General features: G+C 36.7%; 1 protein-coding gene across 20 annotated transcripts in view; it reads left to right on the forward strand.

Moving 5' to 3' along the window:
- The window catches only part of AFDN (afadin, adherens junction formation factor), a 114,423-nt gene that overhangs the window by 62,144 nt on the left and 25,504 nt on the right, over window positions 1-26,775 (forward strand). For all 20 annotated transcript variants that reach the window (XR_003993455.1, XM_030499345.1, XM_030499353.1 and 17 more), the window contains 7 exons: window positions 3,352-3,497; window positions 5,733-5,827; window positions 7,820-8,085; window positions 8,584-8,727; window positions 9,244-9,442; window positions 10,784-10,887; window positions 13,427-13,513. Coding sequence is in view for 19 of the 20 variants with exons in the window: in XM_030499345.1 (XP_030355205.1) it covers window positions 3,352-3,497; window positions 5,733-5,827; window positions 7,820-8,085; window positions 8,584-8,727; window positions 9,244-9,442; window positions 10,784-10,887; window positions 13,427-13,513 (1,041 nt within the window). In the remaining variant the exon portion in view is untranslated. The remainder of the gene's footprint in view (window positions 1-3,351; window positions 3,498-5,732; window positions 5,828-7,819; window positions 8,086-8,583; window positions 8,728-9,243; window positions 9,443-10,783; window positions 10,888-13,426; window positions 13,514-26,775) is intronic.

Consider the following 26,775-nt stretch of genomic DNA (forward strand, 5'->3'; position numbering starts at 1 on the left):
AGGTTTAGTGGAGTTTTCAGCAGGGAAAGTGTTACAATTAGACAGCTTTGTAAACAGTTATAACAGGCTCCCACTTTTCACAAGAAAGAGTGGGAGAAAATGCTAGTGTTGAAGACACTTTATGCTAAGAAAACAAATACTAGTCTTTCATGTACATTCTGAAGCTGATGAGAGGTTGAAAGGGGGTTTCAATCTGAAGTGAAGAACTAGTACATTGCTTTGAGTCTTGATGCCGTGGTAAATGGATACTCGATAAAATTGAAATGGTATCAAAAGTTAAATTTTCAGGTTCCGCTATTAAAAAAAAAAAAAATCTGGCTGTGGAAGAGAGAATTTGTTAAAGTCAGAAATTAGACTGTGGCGGTAGTGGAGAGTGTGAAATGCAAAGAACCTGAACATAAACAATGTAATTGGGAGAATGGAAATTAAACAGTGAAAGGGTAGGCTTCAAACATAATCTGAAATTGCCAGGGCTGACTCAAAGTCACTCAGTTTATGTAACTAATGTAAACTAGTAACAATAACCCCATAAAGACTTGGGGTGACAAAGATGGGTACAGTGAGAAAGCAAAGATAAAGTTCTGCATTCTTTGTGTTAAACTAAAACGGATAAGCATGAAACAAACCAAAGGTAGAAAATAGATTATCTTGTGAAAACATTCATTTACAGCACCGAGAAAGGCTTCCCAAGTCAAGTCCAGCTTTGTGGTTGTTGCAAGCAAGTGTATTTTATATAATCCTGCTAATAGTATTCCCAAACTGTTAAAATCAAGTGTTTGTCTGGACCGTCCTTTGTGAAAGCCATTTTTACAGTATTGCAACTCTGTAGTTTGAGTCTAATCTGTAACCTGTAATTTCAGGAAGATGCCAACAAGGAAGTGGTAGCTGTATTTGTGGTTTGTGAAAGATATTACCTAGTTGCAAGAAATAAACTGAGGAGAGTTGGAGGTTGGAGAAAATTGGGAGGAGGTTCTTTCAAATGTCATGCTGAAGAAGGGGGAAAATAATGAATATGATAAAAGAGTGGAACTTCAGTGAATTTGAAGGTTAATGGGGTGGAGACAAAGAAATGCATTGGTTCTAAAGCTTGACCAGGAAGAAATTTCATTATCTTGGGCTTGTCTTAGTAGAGTATAAACAGTACTAGCTAAGTTAAGTCAAATTACTTCATCTGAGCTGTAGAATGAGTGATTATATTGATGGCTGTCACAGTTAAATTACCATCTTAGTCCTCACTGTGTCAGAATAGATTAGTGTCTTGGCTGTAAAGCATGCCTGCACTGAAAAGGGTCTGAAAGGTGTGAAAGACAAAGACAGGGCTGCAAGCTGAGACAGAAGTAGGGGAAGGGTGCGCAGACTTGTGCTGTACTGTGGGAGTAAAATATATTTAGATCCTAATTTTGCCTGCCTGGATTCTAAGGAGATTTTTGAAGTTACTCAAGAAGTACTTGCTAACAAATTAAATTGACTTTCAGTAGGCTTTGCATTAGTGTATGCAAATATCATCAAAGACTTCATATGAGATAGGGATAAAATTGGAGAGATCTGTAAGAAGGTTCAGTGCTTTTAATGAAAATCTAAGAATGGAAACTTCATCATTAAAAAAGCCAACTTGGTTTTTTGTATCCTGATTTTTATTTTTCCCTCCAACCCCTCCACCTCCAAATAATTCTGTGGCATTTCTCATCCTCTGAAAATTTTAACATGTGTTGATAGAAGGAGCATCTCCTTTTGTTCTCTGATGGCGCATCTTCAGTCAGTTCAAAATGCTTTAGTTGGAAAGGGTGAAGAAACAAAAAAGCAGTGGCAATTTGGTTTTTTTTTTTTTTGAGCTCTAACTAAAATTCTGATAGTAACAGCAAACACACCTCAAATTTTTGCCTCTAAGCTCACTGTGTTGCTGGTGGGGGAGACTGGTCTGAATAGAAAGCCAAAAAGAATTAAGTAAGAGCTCAGTTTCAAATAATCAGCCAAACATATATGATGATTAGGTATTGGTTTTGTGTCTTTGTGTTTTGTTTACTCAGTGTAACTTATGTACCAGCATTTAAGAAGCTTAGTGTGGTATTTCATTTGACTCTTTTGTTTTAATTCAGAAGTCATGTATTAAATCTGTCCTAGGTGTGTTATGTTTTCTGGTTGGTTTTGTTTGTGGGTTTGTTTGTTTTTTCTGGTGGGGATTTTCTGTCCCCCTTTGTGTGTTTGTACACTCCCTTCATTGCAGCAGTGTGGGCAAATAGCTCCCTGGATCTGCTAGTTGGATGGCTAGTTACCCTGTTGCCCACAAATAATTCTGTGGGTTTTCTGTGGCACACTGAGCTAATAACCACCTATTCTGGGATGTCAACTAGTACAGAGCATTCCTGGAATTAATTGTAACATGTGGGCACTTCAGTTCTTAGCTGTTGTGCTACTAGTCCTGTTAAAATAATTCATTTTTTAAAAGGGGCTCAGTTGCATCATAGCTACTGATTAATGCATCTGTCTGTAACTGTGAACATACGTGTTGTACCTTCATATTTAGTGTTTGATTTCTAAAGCTATCATGATTGTTCACAAGTTTCTTTCTTCTATTCTGTTTGATTTCCTTCGTCCGTTTTTCTCCAGGAGGTAGACCAGGTTGATCAGGTAGGATATATTGCTGGGAACTGATCCTAGCTATGTTGGCTTAGCTCAGTTTCTCATGCTGCTTCCATATCAAAATACAATACTCAAACAGCTGGACTTGAACAGTTCATAACACTCATTCAGCAACTGGAACATGCAGTACTAAAATCCTTTTTTGACTTTGCAACTTTTACGGCATTCCATAATTTCTGCTTAACGCACTTCAATGTGGATATGAAATGACCAAAGTTCTTTTTCTTCCCTTTATTTTCTTTTTTTGTTGTTTGTGGTTCCTATTCTTTGGATTTCATCTGAGGTTGCCTGGCCTGGCATTTGTGGTCGGGAGATGGTGAGATAGATCAGTACTTGATACTGAATCACCTGGTATCAAAGCCAGTGAGCGCAGTATCAGAGTGGCAGTGGGCAGTAGTGAATATGCGCTTAACAGTGCACAGATTACCAGATACTGCATTCCGCTAAGCTCTTAGCACTATGTGGCTTTATTGATGTGGCTATTGGCAATTTAACAGAATTTCATATGTTCAGTGAATGTGTTAAAATTGGACTTAATCGGTTACAACAATTGCTATATTGCATATAAACATTTTGCAAATATCTGGTATCTGAGATATGTTTGGTGAAATGGGCAAAGGTACTGGTCTATCTTTTGGAGCCTTTTTAAGCTGCCATGCTTCATCAGAAAACCATTTCCTTGTATTATTTCTTGTTTCTTTCTTCTTACAGAAACAGAAGAACATTGCCGGGGCACTTGCCTTTTGGATGGCAAATGCATCTGAATTATTGAATTTCATAAAGCAAGACAGAGATCTTAGCCGAATTACTGTGGATGCACAAGATGTTTTAGCACACTTGGTTCAAATGGCATTCAAGTAAGGCTATCAAACATTTGTTCACTTAACATATTCTATGTTTCTTTGGGTTTTAGAATAGCTAACTTCACATCTTTGCCAAATTTTAGGTACAGCAATAATGTCTTTTGTTTAGTATTATATATCTGAGTGGAGGACTTACGAAAGAGGCCAGACTTCCTTCTTCAGACATATACGTTGCTTTATGAATGTGGATCACTGGGCTATGCAAGGAGTTTCACCTGTTAGCTGTTCTTGTGCTAGTCGATGCTGCCAATGAAAATTTAAGGAAATGTTATTTAAGTGTAGTTTGTGTTGATCGCTTTCTCTTAATTTAAGATTTTTATGGCAATGTGAGGAAAGGTTATTTTTCCTGTTAATATATAAATACATAGGCTTAAATATTTATGGGTCTCTAATGAACCTTGTGCACCTTAAGGGCTACTAATTATAAATCTACTTTCATAATTTGCATAAAGAGCAATTTGCGCAGTGATTTTTTGCACGGCTTTTTCCTTAAAAACATAAGGATAGGTTTTATCTTGGGGTAAAATCAACCTATGCTCATCAGCTCAGGCAATTATATTACTTATTAAAAGAAAAATTGAATGAAGCTTCCAATGGAAAGGAAGGTCCAGTGAGGAAAAGGGTCCTCAAACAAAGATAACAACATGTAGTGAGCACAGCACTAAGCAACAAGAAGGGCTTATTTTTTGTTCATATTTAGATTATTTTTTTTCCCAAGCCACAATTGAACGAATATTTCTCAGCAAATTCGTGTCTCTGAAACTAATGTGTGGAGAAGTCACAGTGTATCTTGGGTGACTTATACCCAGCCTTTCCCCACTTACAGGATATCTGTTTTAAATACAGTCTTTTCATACTTCTGTAATAGCACAGAATATAATCTTTCTTCTTTTTATACTGTGACAGGCATGGAAGACATAAACATGGTTTAACTGTTTAGCTTTAAGGGAGGGCTATATTGCTCTAAAGAGCAATATGCAGTATGTGAAGCCTTATCATTGCTTTCTGAACTTCTGAAAGGTTTTAGAGATGCACCAAACCACTTTGTACGTACTCCCACAGACTTCCCCCCTCTCTTGGTGAATTATGGGCAAATAGGGTATAGCAAGTAGCTATTTTGACAGGTCTTTCCACTTACATAGCACCTCTAAATTACTAACTGTTAATGAAACTATGCCTTTTTGCCACAGTTCAGTGTTTTAGATTTGTGTCTTGAAACAACTCTTTGCTACCTCAATTTATTAGATAGTCACTGAAGACAGAACATTGCTGTAGGTAGAAGAAATCTATTGTGTTTTTTCCCTGTACATGATGAGCATGTTGGATGTGAAAGGATATTTCTGAATGTTAGCTGCATGAATTCTCCCCTAAGTACACTGAACATGGCAGAGTCCAAAAGGATATATTAAACTTTTGGAATACATATTTGGAAGGCAAATAAAAAAGCACAACAGAAGCATGAAAGGAAAGAAGTCTGCTGTGAAAATATTATTTGATGGTAACAACTGGCATACAAGAATTAGTTGAAGATGTCATGGCTCTTGTTTTCTAGTGGAGAGTATTTCATTAAAAATGTTACTTAGTGAAACAGAAAGGGGAGTTGTAGAAAGCCATGAAAAATTCCATGTTAATATTATTACAGTTTGATTCCCTTTTAGTTTCAGTTCTCAACAGTAAATGTATAAATGAATTATCAAAAATGCTGTTAAAATGTTTAGTCATTAGAAGAGAGAGAATACTAAACCAGGCCTTTCATTTTACTCTTAAGGTAAGAGAAATACAAGAAACAAAATTGTTTACAGAAAACAGTAGGACTAGTTCAGGTTCTGTGCATTGGTTCAGAATAGGAATTTTTTTACTCTTGGTAGATTTCAAAACAGAGAAAAGTGTATTTCTGTTTAAAAAGAAAAAATAATTATTTTCTCAATCTTACAGAATCAAAGTATGGCCTGATAGCATCTCTTTAGGTAGCATATGACCTTCGCTTACAACTGTGGTAGTGATATTACATTTACTTTGCTCCCTGACTACCTTTTTCCAGCATTTTTAGGAAACGTATGGGAGAACTGGCCTCTCTGGCTTTTTAAAAAGTATTATTTGGTTCCCTGTAGACACAACACTGCAATTTCAGGATTCTTGTAACTTAATAGATCTCTTTTCTTCAGCAGCATTCATAACGAGCACATACAGGATTTTAAAATGTCCTTTTTTTTAACTCATCCCTTCCAGGTACCTGGTTCATTGTCTGCAATCAGAGCTTAATAACTACATGCCAGCATTCCTTGATGATCCAGAGGAAAATAATCCTCAGAGGCCTAAGATAGGTTAGACTGCTTGATCTTTCCTTCTATCTTTTAAATTAAAAAAAAAAAAAAAAAAAAAAGAAAAATTAGTAATAAATAGATTTTTTTATCTGAACAGTGATATGACAGCCCTAACCCCTGAGAACTGTTTGGGTCAGTTTTGTATGGATTATAAGAAAGGACAGTAGTGCCATTCAGATGATGTATATTGAGTTTAAAAATCATGGAATAACATAGCATGAAGGGTATGTCGTCTAATCCAGCATTTTGCTCAAGGCAGGTACAACTGGATCAGGTTGTTCAGAGTGTTGTCCAGTTTACTTTTGAATCTCCACTGATGGATGGAGATGCCACATCATCTCTGAGTAACCTGTTCCAACGTTTGACTACCCTCATGGAGAAAATACTTTTGCTATATCTAATTGGAATTCCCCATGTTGCAGTTTTTGTGTTGGTTTCAGCAGTTTCACTGTAAAGATGCTATGGGAGAATCTGACAAAAGTACCTTCCAAATACTAAGGTTAAGCTGACTGGCCTTGTGGATTCCTGCCCAGGATCCCTGCCATGGTACTTTAAATATGATAGTGCTTCACAGCAATGTCCGCCTTCCTGGGCTGTTCCTGTCCATGGCAGCACTCTGATCATGTGTGCTATCCCACTCTATCTGTAATCCCAACTCAGCAACAGTGCTCAGACTCCTAATGCCCCTTGCTCTTTTCCATGCTGAACACATTCACGCACAGGCCCCTGAGACAGGACCCCATGTTGTGCTTTTCATGGGAAAGTATGAGAACCTCCTACATTTTGTAGCTTGATGACTAAAGAAGAAAATGGAAAATGTAAAAAATAAATACTCAAGTTTGGAGGGATTAACTGGGGATAAAACGTTAGGAAAAGTTAATAAAATAGTGACATTCTGAATAATTGAAGTAAAGACAATCTGCACAGCTATTAAGTACAGTCATTCTGTTCAACTGTGAAGAGTATTTATACAAAATTCATATATACTTCCTGGTCTCTTGGATATTAAGCTTTCTGCGCTTGTTTTTTCCCTGTGCTGAACATTGAAGGAAGAATATTAAGATGTACTGTTATCTTTTTTAGTGCCGTGTACTGTGAAAGAGAGTACTTTCTGGGACACAGACCCTGAAAAAGTAGCAAACTGATATTGGAATAAAGGCAGACGATGTTCATTATTTCAGACAGTTTTGAACTGCTTTATATATTTCTGTCTTATACCATACAAATAATGTTTTTCAGGTAGAATCCTGTTTTTCAATTCTGAAGAAAGTAATTTGGTGTTCTCTTCAATAGAGATTTCAGATGGAAGTATTGACTTATTCCTCTTCCATTAATATATTCCACCAGGAGCCATATGAAGGTTTGCTCTTGGTGAAGTTAACAAGAAGGCACTATTGCTTCTAATATAATATTGCGGTGAAGTAATGGGCAAAAGGAAATTTGAATAATGTTTTAAAAAACCATAAGGTGTAAACTGAAGGTGTGTTCTGCAGTTCAGGTACATCATGGAGTGCAAAAAGTTTCTGATTAAATTTTTGAGTGTGGTTTATGAGGCTGCATCTGGAGCACTGCATCCAGTTTTAGACTCTCCAGCACAAGCTGGAGCTATGGATTAATTGCAATATGCATTTGAAACAGTAGAATATAAAGTTTTTCACTTGTTATTAAAAATAGCAGAAAAATGACTTTACTCAAGTGAGAACATGATTTAGTTGTCAGATATACTTGCATACTAAATAGTTCTCCAAAAGAAATTTCTTTGGTATTGGGAGTTAAAAATTGTATTTCAGCTGTCAGTTTAATGTTGCTCAATCTTGAAAACCATGGAGCAATAAATGTATTTCTGAAAGTCTGTATAACTTAAATACATGTAGGTTCCACCTAGCATTCACTAGCCTGACTTGGATGTCTTTGTATTATATTTTTTATGGCCTACCCAAGTTGTACATTGCAATATGTGAATGTGATTTACTTTTTATTTTATCTCTGTAGATGATGTGCTGCATACATTGACTGGAGCTATGTCCCTGTTGCGGCGATGTAGAGTGAATGCTGCTCTAACCATACAGCTCTTCTCCCAGTTGTTTCACTTCATCAACATGTGGCTTTTTAACAGACTAGTTACGGCACCAGATTCAGGGTTATGTTCACATTACTGGGGAGCTATTGTTCGTCAACAGTTGGGCCACATTGAAGCCTGGGCGGAAAAACAGGGTTTAGAATTGGCTGCTGATTGCCACCTGAGCAGAATAGTGCAGGTGAGCATGCGTATTGCTGATTCAACACTTCTCACATGATCATATATTCAAAGAGAATATTTGTATATTCTGTGTCTCTAGAGAATAGCATGAGGACAGGTGTGGTTTGTGTGAATTGATCCTGTAACATTGAGATAGCATGCAAAGACATAAAATATGTTTTCAGCATCATAAATATTTAAGTTACAAGTGAAATTAATGGTGATTTTAGCCAACATGCAGCTCAATTTGTTTATATGTCTGAGGAATAATTCTGCTAACAGAGACAAGAAGGTTAGCTGAAAAAATTATATGCCTCGTTCAGGATAGGTTTCCTATTAGTTCATCCTTTAGGTACAAGATATTTAGTGGTTGTTTTGGGGATATTTATGTAGCTTCTGTTAAAAGTGTGGCTTCTTGATTTGTCTTATCTCTTATCTAAAGAACATTCAGAAACAAGGCTTAAGATTTCATCCTGGTTTGGATTTGCCTCCTATGACTCTTTTTCCCTCTCCCCAGGCAACCACATTGCTTACCATGGACAAATATTCCCATGCAGATGTTCCAAATATTAACAGTACTTGCTTTAAGCTGAATTCTCTGCAGCTACAAGCTTTGTTGCAGAATTATCACTGTGCTCCAGATGAACCACTCATCCCAACAGTAAGTCTCTTCTATCACTTACTGTGCTGTTTTAACACACCTGAGCCATTGGCCTTCTGTGGGTAAATGCGTCTTGATGGAGCTAAAAATCCTGGTTTACACAAGTTGTCTGTTTCCTTTCCCTATATTTAGACTTACGGAAGTGTATATACATGCAACAGAACGTCAAAACTTTAAAGCTGCTGTGATTCCACCTCTGCACATACATGTTCTCTGTTACATATTTTTAAATACAGCTCTCATACTGAGTAAAGACATGCACCACAGATTTTGAAAATGTTGAAGTAAAAATAAATGCTTGTTATATTCTCTCACTACATAATTTATGTGATTTAATCAAATAAAGCAATGTGGTGTACTGACTATGTATAATGGAGCTAAAGAAGTTTTATATCTGATAATTTATTTTCAGAATTCCTTTTTCGTGCAGTCTCAGTATTTTCTTAATGTTAGGGTTTTTTTCATTAATGAAAATTATCCCTTTATAGTAACGATGTCTTTCTGCCTTCTGTCCAGGAATTGATAGAGAATGTAGTAACTGTTGCAGAAAATACAGCTGATGAACTTGCTCGCAGTGATGGCCGAGAAGTCCAACTGGAAGAGGATCCTGACTTACAGCTACCTTTTCTTTTACCAGAAGATGGCTATTCCTGTGATGTTGTCAGAAATGTTCCAAGTGGTTTACAAGAATTTTTAGATCCACTCTGTCAGAGAGGTTAGTTGTTTTATTGTTTTATAATGATATTTTTTTAGTGTAGTGAACACAGATTGCAGAATACGTTGTAGTTAAATGTAAACCACTTTATGTATGTTTCAGTCTTTTTATACCGTGTTCTTCAATTGCTTATTTATCAACCCATAAAAAGAATGCATTTTTTTTTTTAATCCCTACCATTTCTCTCACTCCCTTTAATTGAATTTCAAGGTTTAAATAAGCAGTGCTGAGTTAAGTAGTGCCTCCTGAAATTTTGTTTTGCCTTTGCTCCAGAGCCTTTTTGGATTTTGGTGCTAGAGCAGCAAAAATTTGCATTAATGTAAATTTTGTAACACTTAAACACTTTCACAGTTAACTGACTTACTTTTAAAATTAATGTGAATTAAATAGTTAGGTCACTTTTTTACTCATCAGCTGCTTCAATATAACATTAAAAAACATGATCTTAAAATAGTTCTTTTTATGTCCATCATAAGAAGAATGTATGTACAGTGAGTTGCAGAGGATGTAGTCTTGAGACTAAAGGAGACTAGTAGAATAAATTCTTTAAGTATAATTCATTTGCCGTACCAATATTTGTACAGTTATTACAAGTAAGGCCTTTTTAATGCATACTTTCAACATTTTACTTTTTACGCATCTCTTAAATTATGCTGAAGGTCTGGTTTGCAGTAAATCAGTGTAAGATGAATTGCTGAAGGATGGTCTTTGTGAGGAGGAGAATCTCAGTTATTTGGATGGAGTGCTTTGTAATTTGACTATGATGTGGATAGTCACTGACCCTGTTTTAGCAGGCAGTGTTGGATACCTCTCAGCTGCTGTGGCTCATTTTTTCAAAATTCTAGGAATTGCTCAATTAAAAAAAAAATCAGACAAACCCCCCACTTTTAATTGCACAGTTGCATTAACAACATAATGAGTCCAGGTGAAGCTTCACCTCTGCCAAGTCTGTGCTAAGACTGTTAGCTAGACTTTCTGCAAAACAGAAGGCTGATTTGGTGCTGTCTTATTCACAGTTCTGGTGGTTTTTAGTCTAAAAGATTACTTGCTGTTTAATGACTCTTCTGAGTCTGGTTGGCACAAGCAGTATTTTGCAGCCCAGGAGTTTTCTGTGAGCTTGTAGTAGTTTTAAATACGTATGTTTCTCAGAAGCAGTAGCTTTGTAGACAACATAAAATTGCAGTGAAGCACATAATGGCATCTGAGATGCCAGATTCAGCATACTAATGAATATAAAAAGATAAATACTGCTATTTGGGATTTCCATGTGGCAGTCTATTTGATTTTAATTAATCTGTTGAGAAAATACCATGACTATGTTAATGTTACGGTCTCTTTTAGGTTTTTGTAGACTAACACCTCATCCACGGTCACCCGGCACATGGACAATATACTTTGAAGGTGCAGACTATGAAAGTCACCTGTCACATGAGAATGCTGAGCTAGTAAGTACTTATTCAGTGAATAATTGGCCATTGTGTTTCACGTGATGAGTTTTAGTCCTGATTAGGAAGAACAGAATTCATCACTAAACATGTAGCTCATCAGTGATTTGCTGAATTTAAGGAACTAGTTGCAAGGTTTTTTTTAAGTCAGTTTTTTCTAGGCTGTGGCATGATAACAGTTCTCACATAAGCAAACTTTGACTGTTGTGTTCCCCCCCCCACCCTGGGGGTCCCAATGAAGAAATTGCATTTAAACACAGGCAAAAAAGTATACGGACATGCATCTGTAAATAACTTGTAATGTGAGTGGAGCTACAGGCTGCTTTTATTTATAAACTGGCAGTCACAAACTAAATGTTTAGGATTAAGTTGTGATCTGGTACTTTTTTTTCTGCTAGGTTTTCAGGAAAAAATTCTGATTTTTCTTTTTCATTATCCTTGTTAAAGAAGGGTTTCCCTTCAGTGTAAGGTGGCTTTTTTTAACGTCTGATAACCAAGAATCTCAAAGTTACAGAACAACTCAGTTTGGGAAGATGGTGACTTGATATGAAACATTTTTATAGAGCAACTAAACAGAAATAGCTTCATGTTTATAATTAGTATTTCAATGAAACCAGAAAGGTCAACCTGAAACTGTAACTATGTTCCTAAGGCCTTCTGTGAAAAATACTTGCCCCTCATTGTTCAGAGGGACTTGAAAGCTGCATTTATTCTGTTCAGAACCCAGCATTTGTTGTATGACTTTATGCAATCTTGCTGCAGTAGCCTAAAGAACGTGTTTACAGAAGAGAGCATCTCCTATATCTGTTTGACTAGTGTAGCTGAGCCCAGCCCTGAACTGATAAGTCAGGTTCTTCTGCAGGCTTGGTATCTTGGTAAATGGGCATATGACTGAGGAAGGTATTGCAGAGACATTCCTGAGACATCGTGCATCACTTTATTGCTCTGAAGAAATGTGGTTTTTAGAGCTAGAGGAAACAAAAATAATCTGAAGTTATACTAGGTACTTTCTGTTCCTCGTACTAACAAAAAAAGTTCTGGCCAGCCTTCCTTAGAAAGGCTTAGAAATGCAGGATGAGTGGATGCTACTGTTTCATTCATCCATGGAAATGAATAGAATGTAAGACTGTTCAAATAACCTGATCTAATCCTTCTTCTCTCTGGTGTATGTATCTTAACTGAATGTGCTAAACTTCTGAAAGTCTTTTGGTCTTGGTGACTGAGCAGTGCTCTAAATCAGCTCCTGGTGCAACATGCCTACATAGTCTAAATACTATATAAATGTTCCATTTTATAGTGCTGAGGTTGGGTTGTTTTGGTTGGGGTGTTTTTTCGTTTGGTTTGATGTGTGTTCAGGGTTTTTTGGGGGTAGGTTGGTTTGGTTTTTTTTCTTTTCTCTCCTTCTCTTCCTCTTCTCTCTCTTCCTCTTCTCCTTTCTGTTCCCCCACCCCAAGCCAAAACTGTTCTTACAATTGTGCTTCTGTTGGTAGTCTGGGGAATTGCCCAGACTAGTCAGTCCTCCTCAGATTTTCGTTGAAGAATTTCTTTTATTCTTAGACCAAGAGAGAAATTCAATACAGACTAATAGCAAAGTTGTGTTCGCAGTGGCTTACCTTTTCCAGTGTGTATGGGTTTTTTTGTTAATTTAGTTTAATAATGTTTGTATTTAAATTAATAGAAAAAATCCTGAATAAAGTAGGAACAGATTCTGTTCTTCTGCCATCCTTGGCACAGCGGTGCTAGAATATTCCTGGCTAAAAAACTGCTTGCTTTTCTAATACTTGGACTTAAAATTTTTTGAATTAATTTCATTTGCTTGTATTTTTATTTTGTTCATGGGTCTTGTGGAACTTGCAGTTAGGTTTTAATACGAATACAAGCTTTGGTACTTTAACTTAGATTACATGCTTCAGCTAATGAAGACTGGGATGGCAACTTTTTGAGTAGAGGGAACTGACGCTGTTGAAAGGTATAAAGAATACTGAACATGTTCAGGGGCTCGGGTTGTATTCAAGTTAAAGTTTTCAGAAGTGAATTTTTTTTGAATCTCCAAGGTTTTAACATTTCATTTGAAATTAATTAGGCTCTTTATATAATTCTTTGCAGAATTATTTTCTTTTAGATGCAGCACTAAAACCTGAGCTCTGTGTCCATCACCCTCACTTTTCTAATAGGAGCCTACTGAGTCTGAACTTCAGTTTTCATTAAAAGTTCCTGCAGTTTTATAGACCTGTTAAGATTCAAATTATGAATCATTATTAATCTCTGCTGAATTAGAGAAGGAAGAACAATGGGTAGACTTAAAAGCTTAGCAGTGTTCATAACACAGGTGTAGTACTTAATAATATGAATCCATATTAATCAAAGGTTAGAGATTCTGCCTTGAAAATGGAGTACCAGCCATATTATTTAGGATGCAAGATCTGCTGCTGCACTAACAACTTAGTTTTGATTGTAGATGAAATACTTTGCACAGTAATTTTCCTAGCCTGGCAGTGAATATGAACTCTTCTTTTCTTTCCCTTTCCCTGTTTGATAGGCTCAGCCTTTGAGGAAAGAACCTGAAATTATCACTGTAACACTAAAAAAACAAAATGGAATGGGCCTCAGCATTGTTGCTGCCAAGGTATGGAAATCAGTTTGTTTAAATGTTATTGGAAAAAGTTTGCCTTTTTTTTTTTTTTTTTTTTTCATCAGCCTACTGTGGAAAAAGTTAATGGAAAAATCTATTTCCCTGAAGTTGGTTGTGCACATCATGTTGATCATACTTTTATTCTGGCTGGGGAATGTTTCTGTAAAATACACAGATGTGAGTAATACAAAAGGAAACATAATATGCACGTAGTAAAGACATTTAAGTTTAAACCTCTACTACAGGCTTATTAATTTTCCAAGGCAAAAATTGTCAGTGTTATTAAATAGAATTAATAAACAGGCCTGTTTAACACATCTGCTGAAAAAAGCAGAATTATCTAGGAAAGAAAAGCAGTAAATACAAAGAATAACGTGGGGGTTTTTTGATTTGATAAATGAATAAATCAATTCAAATATATACATTAAAGTTTATGTCCTTTCTGGTATGAGGACAACACCTTGTCTTTTGCACAGTGTACAGATGCATGCGTTACTTCAGTTTTGCTTCTTTAGAGTGCTACAGTGTAGTAAGTAGCGTGGTGAAGGAGGGCATATCTCTTACTCTTAACTTGCTGAAAATGTGGACATATGCTACTCTTAGTAGTACTAGATAGTAATGTATAGAATGCACATACGACTCCAGCCACCAGATGGAGGACTCCACTAGTTGGTTGGTTTTGCTTTATTAACTGGGTCGCATAGCAGACATAATCTTTTGAATTTAAGCTTGTTATAAATTATGCAACAGTGATATCCAAAAGCCCTTGTTGTGATTATGCAGTTTACTGCAGATAGAACAAGTCCAATGTCTCTCCACTGTGTAATACATGAAACTTCAGAATGCTGTAGTCCTCCTTGGCACCTAGTGCATGGGCTGAAAACATGATTGTTTTACTGCTTTTACGTTATCTCGCACAGTTAATTGCTTCTAAACAGCACTATGATTTTTTTCCTACAACTTTGCTCATTTCACAGTCTGTACTTGAAACAGTATCTTGCATGGTATCAGCTTTTAAGGTTATTTCTGACATCTGTAAAGGAATATCAGGTATCAGGTGTATGTTGCTAACAGTCAGCAGTTATTGAGGAAACTATTCAGGATCTGAAAAATGTAACTCAATATTATGCTCTTATTTTGGTAGCGTGGGTTAATAATTTGACAAGTAAATATTAGGTCTTCAGATATGCCAGATTAAATATGTATCAGACTTCTGACATCTGCATTTATGTTTAATCTTTCAAAATGCACAGTGGAAATAATTTTTCTTTTTTTTTTTTTCCACTTTAAGCTGTGAAATCTGATTTGTCATGTAGAGAAAAGCAGGCTATAACAGGAGGGAAAAGTTTCCCTTTTCACTGAAGCTGGCTGGTTTCTATACACTGTTTTAAGAACTGACTGTTAACCACCATTAGCAGTATGTAACAGTGCTACTGGTCAGTGTGTAAGCTTGATTTGAAAGGGTTTTGGAAGTTGTTTTTACCTATTTCATGATGTCTTTAACATGATCAGTGATGGAAGCAGCAGTCTTTATCTCAGCTCAGTTGCAGAAACACTGGTTCAGGCAGTGATTGCATTTCATCTTGCTGCTGTGTGCGTGCCACAGTAGTGTAATTCTGATTTTAAAATGGCTATGTCTTAAATCTACATCTGAAATAAGTAAGAGGCAAATTTTTATTTTGGTTTCAATGTACATAAAATGTAAACTTGTTTAATTGAAGAAATTTGGATAGAAATAATCATCTTGCATTAAGTGTTGAAACAAGTTCCTGTAGTAGCTAAATAGGATTATTTTCAAGAGGTTGTTTCAAGGGGTTCGAAGTTGTTTATTGTAAGTAAGCAATAGCATGTTGTTCCCTTAATAGGCTTCATAAAAATTAGAGAGTAAGAAAAAATACACAGGTATTAATTTTCTCAATCTGATCAGAGCAGAACAGATTAGAGAATTAAGTAACTGTGACTGAGAAGCTAGCAGTAGTGAGGGGATTTTTTCTTTCTATTCTTATCTTGTTGGCTTTTACTAAGAATTTTTCTGACATGTCTGTAGTCATTGTATCTCTTACCAGCTTAAATATTAAAATTATTCCTTTTTGCCTCGATGAAAATGGAGGAAAAAGTTCAGTAGACTTCATTAAATTTTTCCAAATATTAACTGGGCAAAATACCTGAAATGAGAGGGAGGTGCAAGTGTGAGAATAGATTCAGTTTTTTCTGACCTTTTAAATAGTAAAATGTTGGCTGTCACATGCTCACATGAAAGTACCTCAGAGTTGAAGAAATGAAAGTTCATACTCAGTTTCAGAAATACACAGTTACTGCTGCCATGCACAGGATCCCAGTTTGATTGCTGACCCAATTACATTTATTGAACTGTTGGTTTCCAGAGTGCTTCAAAAGTGCTGTAATAAAAGAAAATGTGGCGGCTGGTCAAGAGCTCCAAGCAGTGAAAGACAATGCTGAATCTAGTCAGCTTTGCTTAAAAAAACGGTTGTGTTTTTCCTGTGATGTGACAAAATAGTTGCTCTCAGCAACATGTTGTGACAATGCCTTTGCATGTTGGTGCAGACCTGACTTTCTTGTGAAGTCCTAATGGGATCTTCATACTTGTCACTGGCTTTGGATGAAGTTCATTAACATGTAGGTTGGTGATATTCTAGAGATGGATGCAGTGGGCAGATTCTCAGAGATCATTTGGAAAAATAATTTCTACTGACTTCCTTTTCTTCCTTTTGCCCACTGGAAAAAATCTACACTTTCCTAGTAATCATCTGTGCTCATCTCTGAGGAAATATCTAACAAATTCATCATTTAGTAATTATTTGAATTTTTATTAGTTTGCTGGGTTTTGTAGATCAGTAAAGACTGTTTTTAATGGGAAAATTAGATACCACACTTTACATACCCCTTATACACCAAATATGTTTAATTACCAAGTGATAGTCACACCTTCCCTGCTGCAATTGCAAAAGATGATTGGAGTCGAAGCTACGATTATACAAGCAGAGAAGTGATGCAACTTGCACTGAAATGTTGTGCACCTGCTTGTTTTTACAATAGGTGGTTTCAGTTTGTGATACTAGGTGATTGCAACCACATTGACGTTAATGTGAGAACAAAACAAAACCAAAGGAGATGAGTCAAGGTGTATATGAAAGTGTTAGGTCCCTGGGGAAACTTGTATTTGATCCTCTTTCCACCTAATGACAGGTGAAATGTTTAGGTGTGTTACTTCTAATTAAATAAAATACATATAGCTGTGAAATAGAAGTTTTAGAGGCCTGCCAGGAGTGCCGGAGAGCAGAAATGCTGCGCATTCACCTTACTTTGCTGTGAGGGCGTTTCTGAGGCAGGACAGCCCCTTTGAGCAACCATGTAGTAAGCATGTATGCTGTATGCGTACATACGAGAGAAACCAAGTTCAGTTATGAAACAACTGTTAGCTGCCAGAGTACTGTAAACATTGTTGTGTGTGTTTGGGGGCTGGTTAGTTTTTTTTGTAAATTGAGAAAATACCTAATAGCATTTCTTAAACTGAATACTTTGCACAGATTTTTATTTAAAGTTAAATTGTATAGTTCCAGATGTGATCCAGAAAGGTAACTTGTTGTTCTACCCTTTTGTAGGTGTTGCATGTTTTCTTAGAGTAATATTCCCGTAGCTTTATTAGCAGTAGCTTTTGTAATAGGTATATATGGAAATGTAGTTGGTAGGAGTGGTCGGGCATCGGGAACAGTATTGCTTTTTGAGGTTGTGTGCGGACTTTGGTTGCTGTAACCCTGAAAGATATTTTGATGTTAAAAGCTGCCAGACTCCCAAACACATTGTGGTTAACTTTTTATGAAATCCAGATGATTTGGAAGCAGTATGTGTATGCAGTTTACTTTAAAAATATATCGCTTTTTGGGGGCTTTCGCATGTGACTTCTTAGCCATCTGGGGGCCAGCACATTACTTCCTGTTTAATTTGGAGGGGGTTTTGTCTTTTGTACAAAAGGGCTCCCTTTTTGTTTTTCTTTTTTTTTCCTCTAGCAGTTTTCAAAGTTTAATAAAGCCTCTAAAGTAACTGGAAGTCAGAAACAGCATAACTGATTACGTAAGAGCCTGAATATTGTATTGGTTATAGCTGGTGTTGATAAACGCTACCCTGTGTCATAGCATCCAGCTCCGAGTTATCTTGATGGGTATCTTGGAAAATCAAGCAGACTAGAGCCGTGGTTGCTGTTGAGGGCTGGAAGAGAAGTGGAGAATTGTTTTTTTTCTTTCAAGGATCTGTAGTCCCGGAGATCAAAATGTGGTTTTCTGTTGTTGGAAGAACAGAATCCATGGTAAGTCTGTTCAGGTTTCTGTTGGGACTTTCTCTGAAGTTTTAAATACTCTCCCTGTACTTTTTCCTGCTCTCTTGCTTGTTTAAACCTGCCAGTAGTTATTTGTTCGTGTAGCAACGATGTAATACAGCATGCAGTTAAATATAGTCAGATGTTAGTGGCTAACTTTCTAAAATCTAGAAAGAACTAATTTTTTAGCTTGTTCTTCATATGCACTTCTCACATTTGTGGAAGTGTCTATTAATATTTAAAGTTTCAGGTGTGGTAACTACTGTTTTACTGTGGCAGAGCATGAATAGCATGACCCGTGGTCTGTTTACTTGTCATATTTAGTTGGCTTTAATCCAGGTTCCTCTAAAAGTCTGATTTCCCCTTATAAAATCTTAGAATAATTGAAAATGAATCCCCAAACAGTATATATGTACGATTTTTAATACTCTGTAGACCCTTCTGAAAGACCAGAACATGCAAATACATGGCAGTTAGGATATCTTATGCTCAACACATTCCCAGAGTACAGGCATTTAAATTCAGTTTAGATTGCTGCTGCACCAAAGAAAGGATCACCGTGTTCTGCAAGAATGACAGAGGAGGTTTTGTTGATTAATCTTTGCACGCTGGTTATGTTCATTAGTATGCTATGATTTAGTTCTTTAAGACACATTTCAACTTATTGCTCAGTCATCATCTATTAGTATAAAAGAAAAAGGTACCTTAAAATATATACAAGCACTTTAAAATACAGATGTATATGCCCCTACTGGCATATAAATCAGTGTATTTTGTAGGGGGGTTTAACAGCTGGTCAGATTAAATATTTTCAGAGCGCTTGCTAAAGTAGGGTGAGATGGTGATGAGGTGTTTCTTTTTTAATAAAAGCATTTCAAACACTGAGTGTGACAGTTCATCAATAAATATTCTGGGGAAGAGGCTTTTCTGAAAACAAGTCTGTGGCATCTTAGTAAGTTTTTCTTATTTGGCCACCTTGTTTGTTCTTAAGGTTTAATTAAATCATTCAAAGTTACTCTTATTTTCTAAACTGTTGCTCATCACTTTATATTTAACAGTCAGTTTAAGGTGTTAAATTTAGGGAGGGTTTCAGACTACTGGGAATATCAGTTTGGATGTGAAATTTTTCTGAAAATTTGGTCTACAAATACCTTGTAGGAGATCTGTGTAGAAGGAACAGGCTTAAACATTGATTTAGAAATCCCCCCCCCCCCCCCCCCCCCCCCTTGTTGATAACACTGGTAGCATAATATACAAATTTGATTCTCTTTACTCTGTGTCTGCAAATATAAACAGTTGATGGGAATATTTTTTTTAACTGTTTGTTAGCTCCTTACTTGTATTCCAGGCTTTAAGATTTCTTAAGATTCAGATACTTTGGTGTCTGAAGTCTTCTTGTGTCTGTGCTTTCTGAGTATCTAAGGAAAATTTTTGCCCTTTACTTCCAGCACGAGTTAATTGAAATGTTTGAGTAATGTTTAGAAGTTGTTCTGGTTTTAATCTTTGATACTAATTCACATCAGCAGTCTGAACTACTGATGTTGCCTTAACAGGCTTCTTAGGCAGAACTTCAAGTAAAAGTACAGTATTTGTCATTTCGAACACAGATTTCTCAGTCTCGCAGGAGCAAGATGGTGTGTAAGTTGCCGGTTTAGTCTTCACTATGAACAAATAAGTAACTAAGTGTTAGCAACTTGCCTGTTTCTTGTTGATTCATAACTTCTGGCAGGGTTTTTGGTTAAATTTTGGTACCCTGTAGATGTACTATAAAACTCCGCTAATGCTTTCATATGCTGTGTAAAAACTAAAGCTTATGCCAGCACAGCACGATTTTTCTTCTCACTAGCTGTGAGACCACAGCTCTGCTTAAGTAGAGTATTTTTGTCTTTTTCATTTGCTTATGTTCAGATTGATACTGCAAATGGGTGACCCAGACCCTTGTACTTAATGCCTTCCAGAACAGGGTGGGTTTTGAAATTCAAGTGCCAGTTTCTCCTTGCACTGATGATACCTTCTGTATGCAGGCACTAGGTATCAAGCCTGAAAAAGTTAGAGTGCACGTATGCTTTAGCTAGAATTCTTCTACCAGACTTCATTCAATTCTGGCATTCAGATGACTTCCAAAATTCTGTTTAGATACATATTAATACAGCATTTTAATTTTAAAGTTTTTACTCTTACTAATGTAGGAGACTTTCAGAAGTGAACAGTTTCTGTGTGGACTTCTACCTGTATGAATAATACTCTCAGCTGGAGTCGAAATTTAAGTGCTTAATAGTACATGGCAGTGTATGCACTGATACTGGATTAAGTTGTATCCATATGAAACTGTAAAGCAGCATTATGAGGAAGATTGTGCTGGGGAAAGGGGGTGTTTGGTTGTGAGTCATCCTTGGCTGTAGAGGCAAGAGCCATTTCTTCAAAGAAGTGTGGAGATACAGGGTGGTTTATTTCCCAGAACAGATTACCTGGTATGTCTTGCCTGTAAAGCCCTATCCACAGACCTAATTAAACTGAGGCGTTAGTTCATAGCAGGGAAGAGCATCACAGAATCTGCCATACAACTTGTAGATTCATACACAACTCTGAATAGCCCTTAGTGTGTCACTGCTCATAGAGTATTTTTATAGCAAATGTGTGTTGAAAAGTTAACCCTTGTTTGGGGAAATAGAGCTCAAGCAGTGTATTTTCCTTGAGCTCAAAACCATTTTTTTCTTTTAAAACAATAGAGAAATGAAATCAAAAGGCTTGTGTATTTAGTTTCTTTTGTTAAAAATGAAGAGTGCTGTTATGTGTTTGTAAAGTATGATATGAATCTGAAGTTGCAGCATTTATATTGAGAGGCTTCCTTTTCAGAAAGGTTAAGAAATATTAGTGAATAAAACTTGCTTAGTCTTTTACAAATGTTGTATATTAAGCATTTTCCCTTTACTTACCCGTTTTCCCATTTCATGAGAGCAAGAGTAAAGTAGAGTTAGGTAGGAACTGCTGCAAACTTGATTCCAGTCTCAGAATGAGACTTCAGGCCAGTTGCTTTAGCTAGCTTGTTTAGTTGCTTTGGCTTTTGTAAAAGGAGATGTCTTCTAGAAGCACCCAATTTTCAGAGTGTGAGAGAAATTGCGTTGTTACAAATATATATACTTCTGTTCAGCACGCAGCTACAGCTATTTTCTGTCAGTGTGCCTGCTTTCCATGGTAGTTGCCTTTTTAAGGTTTCTAAATACCATAATTTGATAAACTAACCCAACAAACGAAAACCAAAAATCAGTGCAATTTCGGGAAGCCCATTGTAGAACATTGCGGCTTCTTTGGTCTTTTATCTCCTGGGAGAAGCATGCTTTAGTAAGATAGATAGTATATTAACTTGCTTGCTTTGTGCACAGGTCAATTTTGATTGCAAACATTCTTCTGTAAAAAAAGTAACAGGTCAACCTTATTTCTTTAAAGAGAAGAACAAAACTTTTCAGTCTTTTTACTCCTTTTGAGACTTTTTATAAATAGAGCTTCTGGATACACTGGATGTAAAGTTAAGTTGTCAGATGCTTTAGTCCTGTAATACTGTACTGCTTGCAATCTAGCTTTTTTCCCTCTGAATAGTAAGGCACTTGTTTTTCATCTGTTTTCCCACCCAATGCAACTTAAAGCTGCAATGGAATTGGTCATAGATGTTAAATGTTTCTTTACCTGTGAATAATGTTGATTGTCAGCAAAGTTTGAACCTCCACTGCCTGTTTTGTTTAATTGGAAGTGTTTTGCCCACTAGTGACCGTACTGTCTCCATCTCCAAAAATGTTCTGTGTTTTTCCCCGCCGCCATGGAGGAGGATTTGAGAGGGGAAAGCTGAAGTTTACATATGTGGAACATGGGTCACTTTTAAATTCTTTTTAAGTCAGGGTACAATGTGACTCAGAGCAGCTGTAGCCACAACTAACAGACCAGTTTTACATACAGTAGGCTGGTTCACCTCATTTATATTCGGAAATTACATAGGGCATGCTAGGAAGTATTTTGTCTAACGATGACTGATTTCCACAGTCTCTGCATTGGTCTCAAGACAAGCAAGTCCTTTGCTTTCTTTGACAAAATGTGGGGTTTTTTCTGATCTGCAAGTCCAGAGAAGTTTGCCTTCATTGGAGGTGGGACCAGTAGCTACAAAGTTGTCCTTTCTCATTCCTCTGGGCTGACAGCAAGTAGCTTTAATGAGTCGTAGATGTAATACGTTCAGTACATGCAATAGGTAAATATGTACTCATCCAGATAGAACCTAAAAAAATGCATGCAGCTTCAGGGAATGTGAGTGTTTGGGTGATCAGAAACCTTTTGGGTCTGCCTCCTGGAGAGTACGTTTGTAAACCGACTGCATAGTTTAGTAAACTGATATTCTTTAAAATGCTTACAAGCTTGGGTTATTTAAATGCTTCTAGACTAATTACTTGCCAGGGAGGTCAGACTGAGACTTGATTCTGTTGCATAAACTTGCCTTTAAGGATGTTTATAAAAACTTAGAGATCTTCTGTGTCAACTTAAGAGTCTGGGATCAGAGAATTAGCCTTGATAAAAATCAGTGAATTCTACTCTGGGTGTAGGCAGATAAAAGATTTCAGGCCTTATGGCTAGTATCAGGCTTGATAGCTACATTTCTGTCCTAATGTTTTTGAAGATGTTTTAGTTTCAGGGGGGATTCATTCTGCTTTTGAACTGTTTCATTTTTATAAAGTACAACAGAAGCGTAACAAAAAAGAATGGTGAGGCACTGGAACAGGCTGCCCAAGGAACCTGTGGCTCCCCATCCCTGGCGGTATTCAAGGCCAGGTTGGACACAGGGGCTTGGAGCAACCTGCTCTACTGGAAGGTGTCTCTGCCCATGGCAGGGGGTTGGAACTAGATGGCCTTTAAGGTCGCTTCCAACCCAAACCATTCTATGATTCTGTGAACGACTTGGGTAACCAGTGTCATCCTTGAAATGTAACGAGATACCAGATCCTAATAATTCAACAAGTTGTATTTGTATATGCATATACATAGATGCATATATGATAGCTACATTATTAAAATGAAATATTTTAAAATGTTTGCATAATTAGGCAAAATCCAAGAAAGTCTTGAAAATAATTTATTTTTAAAAAAATCTCTGATGGTTTATGTGAACCGTTTGGAGTGTTTTCACATGTAATCTTGGCATCTGAAGCTACTTAAATTGGAATATTGCTTTGAGCAGGTTAGTAGTTCTGACAGTTTCTTGTGGATTCAGTCAAACTATAACTGGAAAGTGAAGATACCTTCACTTTCGGACTACTCTTTCTTGTTGCTATTTATGTGAAGCTTGAAACCATTTAAATGTTCATGTATTTAAGACAAATTTTTGGTACTGAAAGGTCATTAAGAACTTTCTTGCATTTTATGTAAATAAAAGTACTTTTTGATATGTGTAACGTATTTTTAAAAAAATGTTACTGAAGTGTATTCCTTTCTTTTATCACACGTGGTTCTGCCAGTCTTTACTGGAAGCTGTTCCTTGCTCCAGTTCTATTGCAGTGATAAACAAAGTATGGGAAGCTAAGCAGGTATGGGCAAATGATGGTTTAGAACAAGTAATGACAAGACTTTCCTATTAACTGGCAGGAGCATTACCAGTTTGGGTAGGTGCCATACCTGCAGATACGTTTTGCAGAGGCATAGTTTTTCCTTAATTACTTACTACTACGATCTTGCTGTTGTTCCTAACAACTAGAAAAGTGTTTTTGTAATAGTTTTAATTCTAATTACAGGTATCAAAATAACTAGGTAATCCGACAGATCTAAAACTACAGGAATATGACTAACCTCCCAGAAAGTACATCTAGTCCATGATCCACCTAAGCTAGTTGTGGATTATGATGTTTGAGTAGTATGATGTTTGAGGATGGGAGTAGCTTAATTGTTTGGAGGTTATCACCTCATCAACAGACAGACCTTCATTCCTGCTCTTATACCTTTAGATTGGGGTACTGGTGGGGCTGCATGGTGTCTCAGCACCTCCAGCCCATCACTTGGTGGCAGGTCCTTATGTGGCATGGTGTGGCGTGGCATGGCATTGGTGGCTTACCTGGGAACCCAGCAGCGTGTTGACGCTTGCTGGAAGGATCTGCCTGTTGTTTCCACCATGCAGTTACAGCTGCTTGTCCTGGCAAATACCAAATGGGAAGGAGGAGCAGGCGGGATTTCTTCTGCCTGCTCTTAATGCTTCCATGGTGATTGAGTCACCAGCTTGTGGGCCAGCTGCGATGCTGCTATTAGGAAGACTATATCTGATGTTCCTGTTGTTCAAACTGCTACTTGATCTACAGTTGTGTTATATGGCATGTTCTGATTTTATGGCCGATATCATGTATGTGAGCCAAAGTTTCCTCTGTTTGTTACTGACAAGGAAGTCTTGAGTTATAAAACTTGTGACATAGCAATAAAATATGTTCTCCTTAAATACTTCCTTCTGTCATTTTTAATAATTCATCACTACTGTAGTCTTGTACATCCTCAATTTTACGTACTTCTGATGTAGGAGTAATTGTTTCTTTTTTTTAGATCACTGTAGTTTATCGCCTTCTTGTCTTCACTGGTCTGATTTACTCCATAAAAGTAGCTGTAATTTTTTTTCTTTTAATGCTACCTCTTCTACAGTAATTTTTTAAGCGAATGCAATATTTTGAGCGCAATCCTGTTAGAGCAAGGAGGGGCTTGCAAAATAACTCTAATTGTAAAACAAGTATGTACACTGATGCGTTGCTTGATAGATGGCCCAGATGATAAGCGGATGTGGTGGAAAGTGACTTTTTTCTTATTAGGCTGTCTCAAAAGCTAAGGTTAGATTGTATTATCCAACTCAGTCCTTTGGCTAATTTAACATCATAAAAATCTTGTATTCAAGCAGAGAATTGTAGCAGGCTTAAAAGGGCCAAATGGTTTTGGGTGTTCTGGATTTGGCTGTGTGAATATGAGAAAATGTGCTGTAGGTTCCAGCATGTTAATTGGGAAAGGGAATAAACCATCTTTTCATACTTCCTACATTCTTGCTTTCTGCAGTCATCTAACTTTTCTACATTTGCATTCTTCTGTTTGGGTTAACGGCTTTACAGATACACATACTTTTGGTATTCAGAATTGGAGAAAATTAAGTGAGTGAAAAGAATGTTTACCATGTTGTTGTTACTGATACACACATGTCATTGCTCTGTCTTTTTTGTAGGGGAAAAGTTTTAGTTAAGTTGACCTTCATGTTCCTTTAAAAAAACAAAAGGTTAATAAGCAGTTTACAAAGAAACCTGTTTTATTGTAATGTCAGTACATGATAGGAGAAAAATCCATGTGGTTTGTATGAGAATTTTGCCTACTTTGGAGATTAGTATGCATGTTTAACTACATATTAACATCCTTGTTGTGTCCTTATTTACTGTATATTTCCTTCTCATGCAGTCTCTTCTGTTTCAATAGAAATTAAGAATTTGGATTCAAATGACTATGAAGCTTAGGGTAAAAGTTGAAGGAAGATGATGAGTTAACTTTGAGGATGTTTAGTGAGAAGTCTTCCCAAGTGTAAGTAAGAGCACTGGCATGTTGATAGAAACATGTTAAATGGCACGTGAATTAGGCAGAGAAGGAACTCATTTGTCCTAATAATATGTGAGTAGATGTGGTAGCTGATAGACTTTTTACATAATCTGTAGAGATTTATTTTTACATCATTTTTTATGCTTTCAAAATTCATTAGTTTTCTATTAAGTGAGATGGCTTGGAGCTAACACATCTGTTTGTAACGTCTCTTAAAAAACAGGAAAGGGATTGACAAACTGTATAAGCTTCGTGAGAAACATCAAAGAAGCAGCAGCAAGGAATAAAATGTCATTTCCTTCAAATTGTAATGAAGAATTACTATAAGGCTTTAGAGTACAGGAACAGTTAGAACAAAAATCCATCTGAACTGGTATCCTCCAGCTGTGGGGTATTTAGCCAAAGAACATAACAGAAAGTGTGAGATGGTTCCTCCTGGTTTCTAGCTTTCTGTAGTTTCAGAATTTCTTTCAGAGTGCATTATATCTGTATGGGGGTTTTTTTTCCTTTTTGGTGTTTTTGTTTCCTGAAAGCCTTTGAAGGGCTATAGCACCATGAATCTGTGATCTTTTTTGTGTATGCTTACACTTCAGTATCTGCAGCAGTCTTGTTCCTGGCAGTTTCCCAATTTAATTATAAAATCCTATGAAAAATATTTTGGGTGGGTTTCCTTGTTGTTGCTGTGTTTTGTTTGGTTTTGGTTTTTACTTTTTAAAATATGCTAGCTATGATAGCACGAGTAAGAAAAGTTTCTTTGTTGGCTGATTAGAAAGATGATAAATAATCCGATGTATGCCGCTCATAATACCGTAGACCTTCATTTCTTTGATTGTTGCAAAGCTGAGGAGTCCATGTCTATTTAGTTCGTTCTCTCAAGAAAGCTATTCCATGTTTCTCATCATCTTTGTTATCCTCTGAGCCTCGTGGTTCTGCTGGTGTTATTTTATAATGGAGTAGTCAGAATTATGAAGGTTTCTGAATGTGAATCTTTTAAATGTTTAGTGACCATGATGGTTTCTGTTTTGTTTGTTCTTTTCTATTAGTTCTGTTGGCTTCTAGATATTTGAGCTGGTATGGGAATACAGCTTTGAAAAGATCTTTCTCAAGGAGCTAAAGCCAGTTTAGAAATTATTATATGGGTATTTGTGCAATTTGAAATGTTTATCTCATCACCGTCTGCAAAACAGTGCGCATATCATGGGCTTAAACAGAAGTTTTCAACTTCATTTAATGCGTACTAACAATCATCATCAAGCCAGCATCTTTTGAAGTTAGGACTGGCTAAAAGCAGCGTCAGTCCCAGGCGGCTTCAGAGGCTTCTGGTTAGTCTTGCTCTGTC

Source organism: Strigops habroptila, chromosome 10, assembly GCF_004027225.2.
Source record: "Strigops habroptila isolate Jane chromosome 10, bStrHab1.2.pri, whole genome shotgun sequence".
NCBI classification, from domain to species: Eukaryota; Metazoa; Chordata; class Aves; order Psittaciformes; family Psittacidae; genus Strigops; species Strigops habroptila.